At 38.2% G+C, this 18,596-nt stretch overlaps 1 protein-coding gene across 3 annotated transcripts in view; it reads left to right on the top strand.

The window, feature by feature from the left end:
* TPST1 (tyrosylprotein sulfotransferase 1) overlaps positions 1-18,596 on the top strand; it is a 118,796-nt gene that overhangs the window by 57,636 nt on the left and 42,564 nt on the right. For all 3 annotated transcript variants that reach the window (XM_029221475.1, XM_029221476.1, XM_029221477.1), the window contains exon 3: positions 2,724-2,922. In XM_029221475.1, coding sequence (XP_029077308.1) covers positions 2,724-2,922 — 199 coding nt within the window. The remainder of the gene's footprint in view (positions 1-2,723; positions 2,923-18,596) is intronic.

Genomic DNA, 18,596 nt, shown 5'->3' on the forward strand with positions numbered 1-18,596 from the left:
TTCTTTCCATCTCTATGTCATTTGCTGTAGTTGGAGCTTTAATCATTTCTCAATTCTTTCAATATATAGTTGAACGTCTTTACTGGTTTTTCTGACCCCGGTTACCCCATCCTTCAATCTACTCTTCCCATAGTTTTCAACATTGAATGCAGATAAGAACAATCTAGTCTTGTCAGTCCTGTGATTAAAACCCTTCTATCATTACCAACTTCCCAGTCACGACATATGAGACCCTATGTGTGACTTCAGTGCTTAACACAGATGTTTCAGAATTCAAAATTTTTGGATTCTAGAAAGGTCATATGATGTACATAACACATTATATAACACCCTCTGTTTGTTCTGGGTCAACACGCTATAATCAAGGACATCAGTATTTCTGCATTAAAGAGTATGATTGTTTATGCCAAGAAGAATAAAGACTTTAAATAGATTCCTATCAGTTCAGGTTATGTTTTGCTGCCACATGAGTTACAGGAAAATGTTTAGTTTTTGGATTTCAGAATCTGGGACAAGAGATCGTGACCCTATAGATATCCAGTAGTCTGCTGGAGCTGGATTGTGCCAGCTACAGTGAACCCATTTTTGTGCATCTCTTCTCAACTCTGTGGTCAATGACATCATGTTGGTAGCTTGAAATCATCCATGGTGGGAGTATTTACACCATTGGTCATCAGTAAATGCTACAAATTATGACCTTTCCCTTCTCAGAGATCAGGTTGTAAAGTGTTACCGGCACAGCCCTGTATATACCTATTACATGTGTAGTATGTTATCACTGTGGCAAAACCACTTAGTCTATGCAGTATAGAACAAGAGGCCAAAGTTTTCAGGGAAGCGTAGAATGTAAAAATCAAGATGTGATTTGACGTCAATAGGACGGCAGTAAGAGAAACTGGATAGAACAGATGCTTTGGAGTCAGACAGGTTCAGTAGGTTCAAATTCTAACTCCATTATTTCCAGACTGTGTGACTTTGGATAAATCACTTATGGGTCTCAGTTAACACAGTTGAAAAATAGGGACTGATAATATTTCTCTTAAGGTTGTTTCAAGGATTAAAGTAGATATCATATGCAAAGTACCTGACATAGAATGAACAGAAGTTATTTTTTGTTTACTATAAAGCATTTTTTTCTTGAGATGTTTATCTCTGCAGATGTGGCTCCCGTTCTCTAATGTTCCTAGTGCACCCACAGTAAATATCACGCAGTTCAGCACTTGGATGTTCTCTAGTTATTTCTTTTTTTTTTTATAAAGTATGTTTGGTTATATACTAGATATTTTTATTTTCTTTTTATTTATTAACTTGGCTATGTCAGGTCTTAGTTGTAGCACGTGGGATCTTTCGTTGCAGTGTGTGGGCTCCTCTCTAGTTGTGGCACGTGGGCTCCAGAGCGCATGCGCTCAGTAGTTGCGGTGCATGGGCTTAGTTGCTTCGCGGCATGTGGGATCTTCCCAGACCAGGGATCGAGCCCGTGTTCCCTGCATTGGCAGGCGGATTCTTAACCACTGCGCCACCAGGGAAGTCCTCTCTTGTGTATTTTTTAAGGAGTGGAGCCCCTTTGAGGGATTCTTCATCAGATAATGGTTATCTGCAGCGAGATATCTGCAACTTAAAGAAAAAGATCTTTTTAACCTTTTATTAGAATACTGTGTTTGAATGACTTCTAATGTATTATGGTATAAAACTCTCTTAGGTACTTTTGTTTGAATGTCATTTGGCCAAAATCTGCTAGTTCAGATCCAATTTCAATCTAGATGTCATTTTAGATTATATTTTACCCTAAGATTATGAGTTATTTAGTCAAATATAGTGTCACTATAAGCTTAAAGTAAATTTCTAGGTCAAGAGGTAGATCACATTTATTTTGTAATATCGAAAGTCATAAATAGCACTCCTTTTTCTTCCTTAGAAAATAGGGTTCTTTAGGAAATCAACAGAAAAATAGGACAAATGAATATTTTGCAGTCTTAGTGGATTATGGTTGACTATTTTCCCCCCAATATTTTATTATGAAAAATTTCAAACATATAAAGAACTGAAAGAATTATACCCACTAGCTACAATTAACGTTTTGCTGTATTTGCTTTATCACATAATCTGTCCATCTTTATGTTCCTCTAGTCATCATTCATCAAGCCATCTTATTTACTTGTGGTTTTTGTTTTTATGTATTTCAAGTAAGTTGACCAGCTGTTTTTCTGAGCAGTCTTATCTTTGTTATGTTTTTCTGAATGTTTTAATTAAAATGTCAGTACATTCTGTGCAGATGTTTTCACCTGACCGTTTTTCCTATTTCTAGGAATCTGAGGTTGCCAATAATTGCTGTCAGATTGAGAACATTAAAAAAAAAGTCTAGTAAGTAATGTCAAGCCTGAAAAATGCACTCTTTCTCAATAGCTTTTATAATCTGGAGACTTGTAATTTTTAAAGTCATCAAAAATAATTTCCAGGGGCTTCCCTGGTGGCGCAGTGGTTGAGAGTCCGCCTGCCAATGCAAGGGACACGGGTTCGTGCCGCGGTCCGGGAAGATCCCACATGCCGTGGAGCGGCTAGGCCCGTGAGCCATGTTCGCTGAGCCTGCACGTCCGGAGCCTGTGCTCCGCAACGGGAGAGGCCACAACAGTGAGAGGCCTGCGTACCGCAAAAAAAAAAAAAAAATTTCCAGTACTGTTTTCAGTATTCTAAATACATGTTTATTCACATTATATTGTTTTCAGAGTGGAGAGATCTACAGACCAAGTCGTCAAGCCAGTCAATGTGGGAGCTCTATCAAAATGGGTTGGGAAGATACCTCCAGATGTTTTACAAGACATGGCAGTGATTGCACCCATGCTTGCCAAACTTGGATATGACCCGTATGCCAATCCACCTAACTATGGAAAACCTGATCCCAAAATCCTTGAAAACACTAGAAGGGTAAGTGAGATTTTTAAAGTGAATTGAGAAAACTGGATATGGAATTTGGGTCCTAAAAAGTTTTTTCTTATTTTGTTCCTTGCTTTTTTATGATCAGAAAATTATTTTAAATTAGAAAAATCCTATTTGTAAAATGCTTTATCATCAGAAATCTTCCACTGCATTTTAAGGATAACTGTGGCTCTTTCCAGGGACTATGGGGACAATTCTTTAATCTCTTTTTCCCAATTTCTAAGAATGGTGCTTACTGTTGGGGAGATTTATTCTCATAGCTGATTATCATAAATTTGCATAAACACCAGAATTATTAGTGACCTCACTTACTTCTAGTTTCTTTTTACTTTGAATCTAATGGCTACTTTACTTTTAAACCTTTGTGTAGATGAGGCATGATTTCTTGATACTTGAAAACTAAACATTGGCTACATGAGAAGAATTATTGCATAGGTACAATAAACAACCCTCTGGTTGAGAGAAAGTTACTATTAAAGTGTAGTTACAACTACTTCTTTTATAAGTTATGCTCACATCTTTATAATCTTATTTGAGGAAAGCTGAAAACTCAAAAAATGTGAATATATACCTTACCTGTATAATCTATTTCAAATCATACCTTAATGTATTTTTTTATTGTGGTAAAATTTAAATAACAAAATTTACCATTTTAACAATTTATAAGTGTATAGTCCTGTACATTTGTATTGTTGTAGAACTGTCACCACCATCCATCTCCAGGACTTTTTTCATCTTTCCAAACTGAAACTACATAATCAATACCCATTCCCCCTTCCTCTAGCCCCTGGCAACCACAGTTCTACTTTCTGTCTATAGATGTGGTATTTTTTGAAACTACAGTTTAAATAAGACAACCGTGTTAGCGTAAGTTCACTGTTAGGCTGTTGGATTTCAAGATTAAAATTCCTTGCCTTTCTCTGGTATTTTTTTTTTTTTTTTTTTTTTTTAATGGTACGTGGGCCTCTCACTGTCGTGACCTCTCCCGTTGCGGAGCACAGGCTCCGGACGCACAGGTTCAGCGGCCATGGCTTACTGGCCCAGCCACTCCGCGGCATGTGGGATCTTCCCAGACTGGGGCACGAACCCGCGTCCCCTGCATTGGCAGGCGGACTCTCAACTACTGTGCCACCAGGGAAGCCCTGGTATTTTTTTTTTTTATGTCAGTTTCCTCTCCTCCCCACAACCTTATAATATATCATCTCTTTATTCTGTTCTTCTGTTGATACCTTTAATCGAAAAACAAACTTATATTTCATGAGGCTGATTTCCATCTGGATTTTTTACACTTAGATATTACTTTTGTTTTCTTTTTTCAAGTCATTAATGGCTATATACGAAGAGCTATTTTCTTATAAACCATCATATATGGAGGCAGATTTTTTTTTTTTATTTTTAAAATAATCTTTATCCTTTTTATATTTTTCATACATACTAGCATTATTATAAAACTATAAACTTAGGGGCTTCCCTGGTGGCGCAGTGGTTGAGAGTCCGCCTGCTGATGCAGGGGACACGGGTTCATGCCCCAGTCCGGGAAGATCCCACATGCCACGGAGCGGCTGGGCCCGTGAGCCATGGCCGCTGAGCCTGCGCGTCCGGAGCCTGTGCTCCGCAACGGGAGAGGCCACAACAGTGAGAGGCCCGCGTACCGTAAAAAAAAAATATATATATATATTTATATATAAACTTAGTTTATAAAACTTATAAAATTAAAAAGATAAGAGAATAAAATTCACCTATAATGTTACCACCCAAATACCATTTTTAGCATTTTGATGGATTTCTCTTTCTTCTTTGCATGTTGTTAAACAAAGGTAAGAATACTTGTCTTACATCTCACTTTTGCACACACACAATCTTGTATTCAGCCCTTTCCACTTAATATTCATGAGCATTTTTCTCATTGTGCACATGATTTTTAAACATAATTTTTCATGGTTGTATAAATAAATCATTTTATGAGCCACTTTAAATCCTTTATGAAACACAGTAGTAAGTGAATGAATGAATGAACAAACAAATAAAATGTTTCCCTAGTATATGTTCTATAATTTATTTTACCATTTTTCTTTTGCTGTTTACAATTTTCTGTTTGACAGATAGTGCTACAGTGAACATCTTTGCACATACTACATTTTAGTGGGGTTTTTTTTAGGGCTAGACTGATGAAAGTGGAATTAAACCACGTCAAAATATCTGAAATTTTTTTAAGGTGCATGATATATGTTGATAATTTTTTTTTAATTCTTTTGAACTACCAGCATAATATAGGTAATTTTATTTAGATTTTTGCTAATTTTAATAGGTTTCATTGATTAATATAATTGAACATTTTCCAGTTATTACCTATATGTATATATTCTTTTACAAAACATTTAAGTTTGAAAAAAGTTTTATATGTGTTAAAGTTTTGTGAATTACATTCTGCTAAAGGCGAAGTATACAGTGCATTATCATAGTCCTTTTAATCTCTTGGTAATTGGTAATTCATAGCTTTCTCCTTTGTACAATACTGAAATGGTTTTTATAAACCAAGGTACGTGTGTAAGTGATATTTAGAGGTTCCCCAAGTAGTAGACATTATAGTTTTCCTACATGTGAGTTGACCAGCTAGATTATTCTTGGCTTGCTTGAGTGGTTAAGTAGGGAAGAATGCTGTGGTTTGAATCCTTGTGACTAGAGAATTTGTTTCATACACATTTGTGGCTTTTGAAAGAGTTTCAAAATGCACACTGGAAAAAACCTTCCCCCCATCTTTGTCTACCTCTAAAGTGACAAATAATTTTGAGGAAAAAAAGATAAAGTGTGAACTATAATTGCATTTTTGAGCACTTTGTGATAATGCATACAAGCTGACATCCTTGTTTTGTGGGGTTGGATTATATATTTTCAGAGCTTTTTGCCTGTAAAAACTCAGATGCTAATATATCCAGCATTGATGATCATGAAGTTTCATAAAGTAATGCTTAAAAAGTGATCTTCGATTGTCAGCTGTGACATGAGATGGACTCCAGAGAAAGAAGGTGGCTGCGGAGATTGTGCCCTTTATTTATGGGATGGGAGTGGGGAAGAAATTCACGTTTTGACTGGGAATATAGAATCCAAAGCTCTAGGCCTAAAAATTCTAGTTTTCATACAATTTTGGGTAATCTAGAAGTACTGGTGTCTGAGTCAGTGTATTTTGGGGACGTGTTGCCCAATCTTGAATAGAAAATCATGTGCTTCATGGTTGCTGTGACTCAGATGGTAAATTGGAAATGAAATGCTAACATATTCCATACCCTTTCCCACCATGGTCTCTAATCCCACAATTGTAGCACATTTTAGTAAGGAGTGCACTCTAGGTTACATTCTAGCCATCTCCCTCCCACATAGGTTTTTAATAATTTTAGAGCTATAGACCTTTGAGAATCTGATGAAATTTATGGATCTGTATCTGAGAAGTGTAGACACATACATACACAGAATTTTACCCACAATTTCAGTGGATTTATAGATGCCCCTAAAGCCTATCAGATTAAGGACTTCTGTTTTATAGTCTCCTTAAGCTCATCCACTCATGTGATTTTGATTACAACCTATTTGCTGATGATCATAAATCTTTATCTCCTACTGGGTCTCTTTCCTGAGCCCTAGGCTCATTTTTTCCCACCTGCTTTCTGTATCTCTCCACTTGGATATTCACAAAGACCTCAAACTCAATGTCAAATGAACTTATTGTCCAAAGTTGTTCCTTGATAGGCAGAAGCTAGATGGATTGTTCACTAAACTGAGCAAGAATCTAGAATAGGGGTGGGATGAGGCTGTGTTTATCTATATTTGCATTGTCTATGAGCCAGTGAGCAGGTATGAGGAGCAGAGTCCTCAGGACACGTGGGTCAAGCCAAAAAACAGTTCAAAGACCTGGTTACTAAACCTGGAGAGTGAGCTGAAAAGCAGATCCAAGTGTGAATGGAATATCCAGTTGAAAACCAGACTAGACAGTACTAAAGAAGAGCAAATAGTCAAATCGAAAAGCACGTATCAGTGTGCAGAACCCACAGAGCAAACAAGAAGGAACTTGAATATTAATTAAGTGAGCTGGGAAGGGGAGTTGGGTTATATCCCTGAACCAAACAGTAAGAAGCTGCAGCAGTTAGAATTGATGTTCTTGCATTAAAGGGAGAGCCTGTAATGCACACCTGTGTTTTCTAGTTCCTGTACCCATCAGAAACTGCTTCTTCCTGTTTTTCCTGTCTCCATACGTAGCATTCCTATTTGTCTAGTCATCAAAGTTAGTTAGGATTAACTAGCTTTGCAGATCACGTGTAATTAATTGGTCACCAAGTCCCCTTGATTCTGCATTTGAAAATATCTTGATTCAATGCTATTTCAGGTACCTTAATTCAGTTTCTCCTCATTTTTTACATGAATTATGGTTTATTCCCCTTTGTGTATGTGAGTGTGTTCAGTCATTCTTCTGCTACATTTTTAAAATATTCAATGAAAGTTATTTTTTAAAAGTTCAAATCTGAATGTATTATATCTGAATGTATCATTCCCTTGCATAAACCTTGAATAGCTCCACTAGTACTATAGGATAGAGCCCAGACTTCTTAGAATGGCATGTACTTTTCAGGTCTTTGGAGATTTTCTGGTGATCTTTTTATTGTTTGTTTCTAGGTTAATTCCTTTACGATTAGAGAACTACTCAGTGTGGTTTCAGTCCTTTGAAATATATTGAAAATTGCCTTATGGCCAGCATATGTTCTCACATGTCACTCAAGAGGATGTGTATTCTGCAGCTGTTGCAGAATTCTATAAATATCAATTAAGTCATGTTGTTTCACAGTGTTGCTCAAATCTTCTTATTGATGGGGGTGTCTAATTTTATCAATTTTGGAAAAAGATTATTTTTTATTTCTGTTAATTTTGCTTCATGTGTTTTGAATCAGTATTATTAGGAGCAAACCCTTTTATGTATTCTTGAGGAATTAACTCATCATTATGAAGTGTCTCTCATCATCTCTGATGTTTCTCTCTGGAGGTCTAGTTTGTCTGACATAAACATAGCCACTTCGTTGTTTTTATGCATACAGTGTACATGGTATATTTTTTCCATCCTGTTACTCTTAATCTGTGTCTTTATATTTAAAGTATGTTGCTTATAAGTGGATATAGCTGGTCTTGTTTGTTAAACTCATAATCTCTGACTTTAAATGGACTAGTTAATCTACTTACATGTAACGTTATTACTCACCTGTTTGGGTTTAAATTTACCACCTTGCTGTTTGTTTTCTATTTAGATGTCTGTCTTTGTCCCTTTCTTTCTTTTTTCCTGCCTTCTTTTGCATCAGTCTAGTTTGTTTAAGTATTTCATTTTATCTCCACTATTGGCTCTTAGCTCCCCTTGTTAGCTATACCTCTTTTTTTATTTGTTTGTTTATGGTAGTTGCTCTCTGACAAGAGCTGCAAACTTTTCTGTGGGCCACAAATGGTCTTTTTCATCTTTTCTGAAGACTCAGATTTTCATCTGGAATCATTTCTTTTTACCCTGATGAAATTCTTTTAGGATTTCTTATAGTAAGGGTATGCTGGCTACTAATTCTCTCAGCTTTTGTTTATCTGAAAATGTCATTATTTCTCCGTTATATGAGAATATTTTGCTGAGTATAGAGTTCTAGGTTGACAGGTTTTTGGGTTTCGTTTGTTTTACTTTCAGCACTCAGAATATTTCAGCACTCAGAATATTATTTTATTGGCTTTCATCGTTTTTATGGGAAGTCAGCTAAAATTCTTATGAATGTAATAGTTTTTTGGGTTTGTTTTGGGGGGGGCTGCTAATAAGACTTTCCTCTTATCTCCAGTTTTTGGCAGTTTGACTAAAATGTGCCAAATTCACTGATCGTCTCTTTTGCCATCTCTATTCTGGGCCTCAGGTTTGATTTGTTTTTAATTAACCTATCTTTGAATTCATTGCTCCTTTCTTCTTCTGTTTCTGGTCTGCCATTAATCCCATCCAGTGACTTCATTTCAGATAGTTTATTTTTCAGTTTTAGAATTTCTGTTTCTCTGCTGGAATCCTCCATCTCTCCACCCATTCTGTTCATCTTTTCCTCTAAATTCTTATTTATTTATTCATTTATTTATTTTTGGCTGTGTTGGGTCTTCATTGCTGTGCGTGGGCTTTCTCTAGTTTTGGCAAGCGGGGGCTTCTCTTCGTTGCGGTGCAAGGACTTCTCATTGCGGTGGCTTCTCTTGTTGTGGCTCGTGGGCCCTAGAGCGCAGGCTCAGTAGTTGTGGCGCATGGGTTTACTTGCTCTGTGGCATGTGGGATCTTCCTGGACCAGGGATCGAACCTGTGTCCCCTGCATTAGCAGGTAGATTCTTAACCACTGTGCCACCAGGGAAGTCCCTAAATTCTTTTAACATATTTATAATAATTATTTTAAAGTACTTATACATGGGTCTCTCTTTTGGCCTTTTTTCTTAATTATGAGTTATACTTATTTGCTTCTTCACATGTCTTAGAAGTTTTGATTTCATACTGCACCTTTTGTATAAAAGAAGAGTAGAGAGTAACCTAGATAATATTTTTGATTTATTTTTCCCAGAGAGGGCATATTCTTCTTTCTGTCAGGCAGCTAGGGTAATTGGCTGATCATTCCAATTTCAGTGCGTCAGGCCGAGCTGTGGCTGAGCAACAGTTTTATTTAGTTTACTTCTGGATTTAAATGAGATTATGGAGATTTGACCTTTAGCCCAACCCACAGTTTCCTGTGTGCTGTAGAAAAAAGGTTGATTTCTTTGACTTTTTAAAAATAACAGCTGGCAGGGAGTTGGGTTGAAGCTTAAATTATTTCACCTCTGGATGGTAACTGCAGCAGGGCCCTGGAAGCTAAGGACCACACAAGACTGGGCGATCTCGGACTTCCCTGGTGGTGCAGTGGTTAAGAATCCGCCTGCCAATGCAGGGGACACGGGTTCAAGCCCTGGTCCGGGAAGATCCCACATGCCGCGGAGCAACTAAGCCCGTGCGCCACCACTACTGAAGCCCGCATGCCCTAGAGCCCATGCTCCACAACAAGAGAAGCCACTGCAATGAGAAGCCCGCGCACCACAACGAAGAGTAGCCCCCACTCGCCACAACTAGAGAAAGCCCGTGCACAGCAATGAAGACCCAATGCAACCAAAAATAAATAAATAAATTTATTTTAAAAAAAGATTGGGCGATCTCTCCTTTCTAGCTCTGCTCCCACTGTTACTTAACAAAAGGCCCTTGGGGTACAATTGTTAGACCAAGAGATTTATTTTTACACCTGGGGCTCTTCTAGATTTGGATCCATCATACCAGTCCACACTGCCACTAAAAGTTCAGCTTCTTTTTGTCTCATCAGCAAAATCTTTCACCTCTGGTAGGCCTGCTTTGCTGCCTACCTATATGCAGACTAGGCAGTTGATTCAAGGTAGAAAGGGGCTCTTTGCTCACCTTGGAAGAACTCATCCTTCTCTGGAATTGGGTTCATTTAGACTTCTTTGCATCCACTGCTTTTTGATGGCTCTAAAGAATAGTATGAAGTTTAGTTTATCTGGTGTTTTCTGATTGTTTTGATGAGAGCGGTGGTCTTTTGAGACCTCCTGCTTCGTAACCACAATGGAACTCAGAGTAGCATTAAGATTCTTTGTCTTCTGCTTTCAACCTTCCTTTTCAACCTTGTCTCGTTTTATCCTTCTAATCACACCCCACTACCTGCCTTTCATTCTTTTGGCACATTTGTATACCTCTGTACCTTTGCACTTACTCTTCTTCCTGCCTTGATCATCTTGCTTCTCTTCTTCATTTTACAACTTTGTCCTTTAAGACTCAGCTCAAATGACATCTCTTCTGTGCCACAGATCCTTCTACTATACTTCGTGCCTGCCTTTACTCTTGCAGTTATCACACTATATTATGATTGTTTATATTATATGCTGCTTCTTTTATACTAAGGACTTTTCAAAGGCAAGGACCACATATGCATTTTGTATCCTGAGCACCAAACTTAATACTTGAGAATTAGTAGGTGTTTAATAAAATGATTTTTATTAGCAAAATAAATCTTAGACATAGGAACAAGAATATTTCTTCAACCAAAAATAATGTATCCTGATATGAAGCTCTTGTAGACAATATTTGAAGTTATGGCCCAGTTCATAGGTATTCTACCTTATGTGAGAAATGCTCCATCACCCAGAAGTGAGCTCCAGTGGCTACGGCAGTACTTTATTACTGTATCAGTCTGCATTCAGTTGGGGAAAGAGAGCTACTGTAAGTATTATAGGAGTGAGGGGTTTAATATGTTAATTATGGCTTACACAAATGTGGGAGAACTGGAGAACTGAGGGTCTGGAAAATTTTTATCATAAACTGGACATTTTATATAAAAGAAGAATAGAGAATGAACTGATAAATCTGTCATAGAAAGATTAGGAAAATAGGCATTAATGATTTAAGCCTGAGGTGGGTGGAAAGCCAGAGTTTGCAGAGAAGCCCTCGAAACTGCATCTAGCTGTCAAAGTGGGACCTCAGTAAGGGAGCCTAAGGAAGGACCTGTGAGGCATGCCATGGAGATGAAGTGGGAGCTTTAGGAGAGGTCTGTGGAAGCACTGCGTGTCTTGAGAATAATGGCTTCTGCTTCATTTCCATTTTATAAATCTCTTCCATAAAAGAGAAAATCATATTTTCTCTTATTGGCAGCCTTTTACTCAGAACCACACAGGGAAGGGAATTATGGGAGACTTAATTTTCTGCCTTAGACAAAAGTAGTTGGTGGTACCAGTTGACCACGGACAGTCCAGCACAGTTCATCTCTTTGCCAGCCTGACATACATATGTTCCCATTTTAACCCTATTTAACTTCCAAATAAAGATAATGACATTAGGCTTCCCTGGTGGCGCAGTGGTTGAGAGTCCGCCTGCCGATGCAGGGGGCACGGGTTCGTGCCCCGGTCCGGGAAGATCCCACATGCCGCGGAGTGGTTGGGCCTGTGAGCCATGGCCTCTGAGCCTGCGCGTCCGGAGCCTGTGCTCCGCAACGGGAGAGGCCACAACAGTAAGAGGCCCGCGTACCGCAAAAAAAAAAAAAAAAAAAAAAGATAATGACATTGTACTTCCACCTTACATGATGCAATGATCCCTTACAAAACTAAAAGCATACTGACCATCTCCCCAAAAGAGGGGACTCTGTGTTACACATTGCACTTTATTCATTTCTGGGTGATATTTATTTACTCCCCTAGCTGAGTCACATTCCGTCTTTGATATCCTGAAACCTAAATACTGAGATATAGAGTCAGCCCTAAGTAACACACCTTATATTAGAGCGTATGGGAATAGGAAAGGGAGGGGGAAAAAAAAGAAATAGTTAATCTATTCAGGTATATTCAGGTATATTCATAACAAAGCAGGAAGAATATAACACTATTGTAGTCCTCATTTCTGCACCTGCCACGTGATCATGGATAGTATTTGTAATTTCTTTCTTTCTCTAGCTATTTCGTATTCCATTTGCCCTCATTAACCATGTTGGTTGTATGGTAACCCAAACCTTCATTCTAAAAGCGTGTGTGCCAATAATGGTCATGCCTATATTGCTTCCTGTAATTTTCCATTAACTTTCCATTGTAAACAAGTGTAATAGAGGATCTTCTGGGTTCTAAGAAATGTCTTTCCTTCCTCCATTGGGTATTTCATTTATTTATTTTAATTTATTTTATTTTTGGCTGCCTTGGATCTTTGCCACTGCACGTGGGCCCTCTCTAGCTGCGGTGAGCAGGGGCCACTCCTTGCTGCAGTGCTCAGGCCTCTCACTGCGGTGGCTTCTCTTGTTGCGGAGCACAGGCTCTAGGCGCATGGGCTTCAATAGTTGTGGCACGCAGGCTCAGTAGTTGTGGAACAGGGGCTTAGTTGCTCCACAGGATGTGGGATCTTCCCAGACCAGGGATCGAAACCGTGTCCCCTGCATTGGCAGGTGGATTCTCAACTACTGTGCCACCAGGGAATCCCCCCTCCATTGTGTATTTAAAATCCCGTTTCCTAAGACTATACTTTCAGGGATCAACCAAGATTACTCTACCCAGCGAGGATCTCACTAAGATTTGACAGAGAAATTAAAACCTTACAGACAAGCAAAAGCTAAGAGAACTCAGCACCACCAAACCAGCTTTACAACAAATGCTAAAGGAACTTCTCTAGGCAGGAAACACAAGAGAGGAAAAACCTACAATAAAAAACCCAAAACAATTAATAAAATGGTAATAGGAACATACATATCGATAATTACCTTAAATGTAAATGGATTAAATGCTCCAACCAAAAGACATAGACTGGCTGAATGGATACAAAAACAAGACCCTTATATATGCTGTCTACAAGAGACCCACTTCAGACCTTGGGACACATACAGACTGAAAGTGGGGGGATGGAAAAAGATATTCCATGCAAATGGGAATCAAAAGAAAGCTGGAGTAGCAATTCTTATATCAGACAAAATAGACTTTAAAACAAAGACTATTACAAGAGACAAAGAAGGACACTACATAATGATCAAGGGATCAATCCAAGAAGAAGATATAACAATTGTAAATATTTATGCACCCAACATAGGAGCATCTCAATACATAAGGCAAATACTAACAGCCATAAAAGGGGAAATGGACAGTAACACATTCATAGTAGGGGACTTTAACACCCCCCACTTTCACCAATGGACAGATCATCCAAAATGAAAATAAATAAGGAAACAAGCTTTAAATGATATATTAAACAAGATGGACGTAATTGATATTTATAGGACATTCCATCCAAAAACAACAGAATACACATTCTTCTCAAGTGCTCATGGAACATTCTCCAGGATCATATCTTGGGTCACAAATCAAGCCTTGGTAAATTTAAGAAAATTGACATCGTATCAGGTATCTTTTCCGACCACAACGCTATGAGACTAGATATCAATTACAGGAAAAAATCTGTAAAAATACAAACACATGGAGGCTAAACAATACACTGCTTACTAACGAAGAGATCACTGAAGAAATCAAAGAGGAAATTTAAAAATACCTAGAAGCAAATGACAATGAAAACATGACGACCCAAAACCTATGGGATGCAGCAAAAGCAGTTCTAAGAGGGAAGTTTATAGCAATACAATCCTACCTTAAGAAACAAGAAACATCTCAAATAAACAACCTAACCTTACACCTAAAGCAATTAGAGAAAGAAGGACAAAAACCCCCCAAAGTTAGCAGAAGGAGAGAAATCATAAAGATCAGATCAGAAATAAATGAAATGAAGGAAACGATAGCAAAAATCAATAAAACTAAAAGCTGGTTCTTTGAGAAGATAAACAAAATTGATAAACCATTAGCCAGACTCATCAAAAAACAAAAGGGAAAAGACTCAATAGAATTAGAAATGAAAAAAGTAACAACTGACACTGCAGAAATACAAAGGATCATGAGAGATTACTACAGGCAACTATATGCCAATAAAATGGACAACCTGGAAGAAATGGACAAATTCTTAGAAATGCACAACCTTCCGAGACTGAACCAGGAAGAAATATGAACAGACCAATCACAAGCACTGAAATTGAAACTGTGATTAAAAATCTTACAACAAACAAAAGCCCAGGACCAGATGGCTTCACAGGCAAATTCTATCAAACATTTAGAGAAGAGCTGACACCTATCCTTCTCAAACTCTTCCAAAATATAGCAGAGGGAGGAACACTCCCAAACTCATTCTACGAGGCCACCAACACCCTGATACCAAAACCAGACAAAAATGTTACAAAGAAAACTACAGGCCAGTATCACTGATGAACACAGATGCAAAAATCCTCAACAAAATACTAGCAAACAGAATCCAACAGCACATTAAAAGGATCATACACCCTGATCAAGTGGGGTTTATCCCAGGAATGCAAGGATTCTTCAATATACGCAGATCAAGCCATGTGATACACCATATTACCAAATTGAAGGAGAAAAACAATATGATCATCTCAATAGATGCAGAGAAAGCTTTTAACAAAATTCAACACCCATTTATGATAAAAACCCTCTAGAAAGTAGACATAGAGGGAACTTTCCTCAACATAATAAAGGACATATATGACAAACCCACAGCCAACATCATCCTCAATGGTGAAAAACTGAAAGCATTTCCACTAAGATCAGGAACAAGACAAGAAATTGTTAGTTATTCCCAGGTACTCAAGCTTAACACATTGCATCCAAAATCTCTGTATCCATATCAATAAATTTGGATTAATCCAACATTACATTTCTTCTGCTCTGGTCTTAGGATTTCTACTACACTTTACTTAGGTTTTGCAGATACAAAAAGGCAAAATCTTGAAATTCTTGTGGTGTGTACAAAACCTCTTCTAGAGTCAGACTTAGTGTTCATCTCTCTGGGGCCTGCTGAGATTTAAGTCTAGTTCTAAGTTTAGAAGCAATAAGAGGTGGTGGGTGGGTCATTGTTCTCCTGCTAGGTGACTACCTCAAGAGAGATCATGAAAGGTTCTTTCGGCAAGAGGATGCCAACTTTTTCAGAGAGCAAAGACTGCCTCTATTGGCAAGGAAGGTAGGATGACCAACTATCTTGGTTTGCCCAGGACTGAGGGGTTTCCTGGGGTACAGGACTTGCAGTGCTAGAACTGGGATAGTCTTGGGCAAACTGGGAAGGTTGGTCGACTAGTAGATATGTTGTATTGTTCTGTTGTCAACTTGGTTAAGGCTGGGAACTGCCCTTCCCAGAATTCTCTTCTTTGTATGGTTCTAGGCGAGAGCTTGTCCATAGAAGAAACTGTGTGAGATTGAGAGGTGGAAGTAAAGCGATGGCCATTTCTTCCTGGAGGTTTTGCAGGCAGATGCAGTGATAGACATAGAGGAGCCTGGTGTTGTCGTGCTTGTCCTTGCTCTTTTCCATTCCACATCCAGCTCTTCCACCTGAGTGCTGGCCCTCCTGACCGACAGTGGCTCCAGGTCCACCGCCATTCCGTTGGCAGCTGACCCACAGAGGTGGTGTGCTACCCAAAGGCAATAGCTCCCTGTGGACTTATCCACAAGCTCTGTTAATAATCATAGTGGTTTTACTGCCCTGTCTAAATCCTGACTGATATATAAGGCTCAGCAGAATTTTAACATTTAAGATGCTCAGCTTTATCAGAATCTTCCCAAACAGCTTCATCCTAATATTCAGGATCTCATTCTTCCAATCAATGCCTTAACATTAATATGATACCTTACATGGTTGTGAATTCAATTAGCATTGTTATTCAAGCATATGCAGGCTCACACTTTGGGCTTGGTTTTCAGAAATATTGATTCAGTGGCTGTAAGTGATAAGGACATTCAGGGCATCCATTATTTGAAGTCCTGTTCTAGTTGTCTATGAAAATCATCTCCAACTCTGCCCTTGCCACAGGTATGGGAGACATCCTAGTTCACTTCCAGGAAAAATTCCCTCTTTTGACTACATTACTGTAATTGAGCTTCTCCTGTATATATCGAGGCATAAGAAAATAGGTTACCTACAAAGGAACAAAAATTATGCTGGCTGCAGAATTCTCTTTTGCGGTACTAAATAGAAAATGACGGAGTGGTAGTTCTTAACCTGCGTGTACTTTCTGGTGTCTTTGAGTCCCCTGAAATAATATGCAAACTTATGTGTGTTGGTACAAGTTGCTATTCCTGGAAATAGAATTCATATCTTTTTTTTAATTTTTAAATTTTATTTATTTTTTTATACAGCAGGTTCTTATTAGTCATCAATTTTCTACACATCAGTGTATACATGTCAATACCAATCGCCCAATTCGTCACACCACCATCCCCACCCCCCCACGGCTTTCCCCCGTTGGTGTCCATACATTTGTTCTCTACATCTGTGTCTCAACTTCTGCCCTGCAAACCGGTTCATCTGTACCATTTTTCTAGTTTCCACATACATGCGTTAATATACGATATATGTTCTTCTCTTTCTGACTTACTTCACTCTGTATGACAGTCTCTAGATCCATCCACGTCTCAACAAATGACCCAATTTCGTTCCTTTTTATGGCTGAGTAATATTCCATTGTATATATGTACCACAACTTCTTTATCCATTCATGTCGATGGGCACTTATGTTGCTTCCATGACCTGGCTATTGTAAATAGTGCTGCAATGAACATTGGGGTGCATGTGTCTTTTTGAATTATGGTTTTCTCTGGGTATATGCCCAGTAGTGGGATTGCTGGATCATATTGTAATTCTATTTTTAAGGAACCTCCATACTGTTCTCCATAGTGGCTGTATCAATTTACATTCCCACCAACAGTGCAAGAGGGTTCCCTTTTCTCCACACCCTCTCCAGCATTTGTTGTTTGTAGATTTTCTGATGATGCCCATTATTACTGGTGTGAGGTGATACCTCATTGTAGTTTTGATTTGCATTTCTCTAATACTTAGTGATGTTGAGCAGCTTTTCATGTGCTTCTTGGCCATCTGTATGTCTTCTTTGGAGAAATGTCTATTTAGGTCTTCTGCCCATTTTTGGATTGGGCTGTTTCTTTCTTTACTATTGGGCTGCATGAACTGTTTATATATTTTGGAGGTTGATTCATTTGCAAATATTTTCTCCCATTCTGAGGGTTGTCTTTTCGTCTTGTTTATGGTTTCCTTTGCTGTGCAAAAGCTTTTAAGTTTCATTAGGTCCCATTTGTTTATTTTTGTTTTTATTTCCATTACTCTAAGAGGTGGATCAGAAGAGATTTTGCTGTGACTTATGTCAAAGTGTGTTCTTCCTATGTTTTCCTCTAAGAGTTTTATAGTGTCTGGTCTTACATTTAGGTCTCTAATCCATTTTGAGTTTCTTTTTGTGTATGGTGTTAGGGAGTGTTCTAATTTCATTCTTTTACATGTAGCTGTCCAGTTTTCCGAGCACCACTTATTGAAGAGACTGTCTTTTCTCCATTGTATATCCTTGCCTCCTTTGTCATAGATTAGTTGACCATAGGTGCGTGGGTTTATCTCTGGGCTTTCTATCCTGTTCCATTGATCTATGTTTCTGGTTTTGTGCCAGTACCAGATTGTCTTGATTACTGTCACTTTATAGTATAGTCTGAAGTCAGGGAGTCTGATTCCTCCAGCTCCGTTTTTTTCCCTCAAGACTGCTTTGGCTATTCGGGGTCTTTTGTGTCTCCATACAAATTTTAAGAGTTTTTGTTCTAGTTCCATAAAAAGTGCCATTGGTAATTTGATAGGATTGCATTGAATCTGTAGATTGCTTTGGGTAGTATAGTTATTTTCACAATATTGATTCTTCCAATCCAAGAACATGGTATATCTCTCCATCTGTTGGTATCATCTTTAATTTCTTTCATCAGTGTAGTTTTCTGCATACAGGTCTTTTGTCTCCCTAGGTAGGTTTATTCCTAGGTATTTTGTTGTTTTTGTTGCAATGGTAAATGGGAATGTTTCCTTAATTTCTCTTTCAGATTTTTTATCATTAGTGTATAGGAATGCAAGACATTTCTGTGTATTAATTCTGTATCCTGCAACTTTACCAAATTCATTGATTAGCTCTAGTAGTTTTCTGGTGGCGTTTTTAGGATTCTCTATGTATAGTATTGTGTCATCTGCACACAGT

This window comes from Monodon monoceros, unplaced genomic scaffold, assembly GCF_005190385.1.
Source record: "Monodon monoceros isolate NGI ecotype Baffin Bay Population unplaced genomic scaffold, NGI_Narwhal_1 Super_Scaffold_13, whole genome shotgun sequence".
Taxonomy (NCBI): domain Eukaryota; kingdom Metazoa; phylum Chordata; class Mammalia; order Artiodactyla; family Monodontidae; genus Monodon; species Monodon monoceros.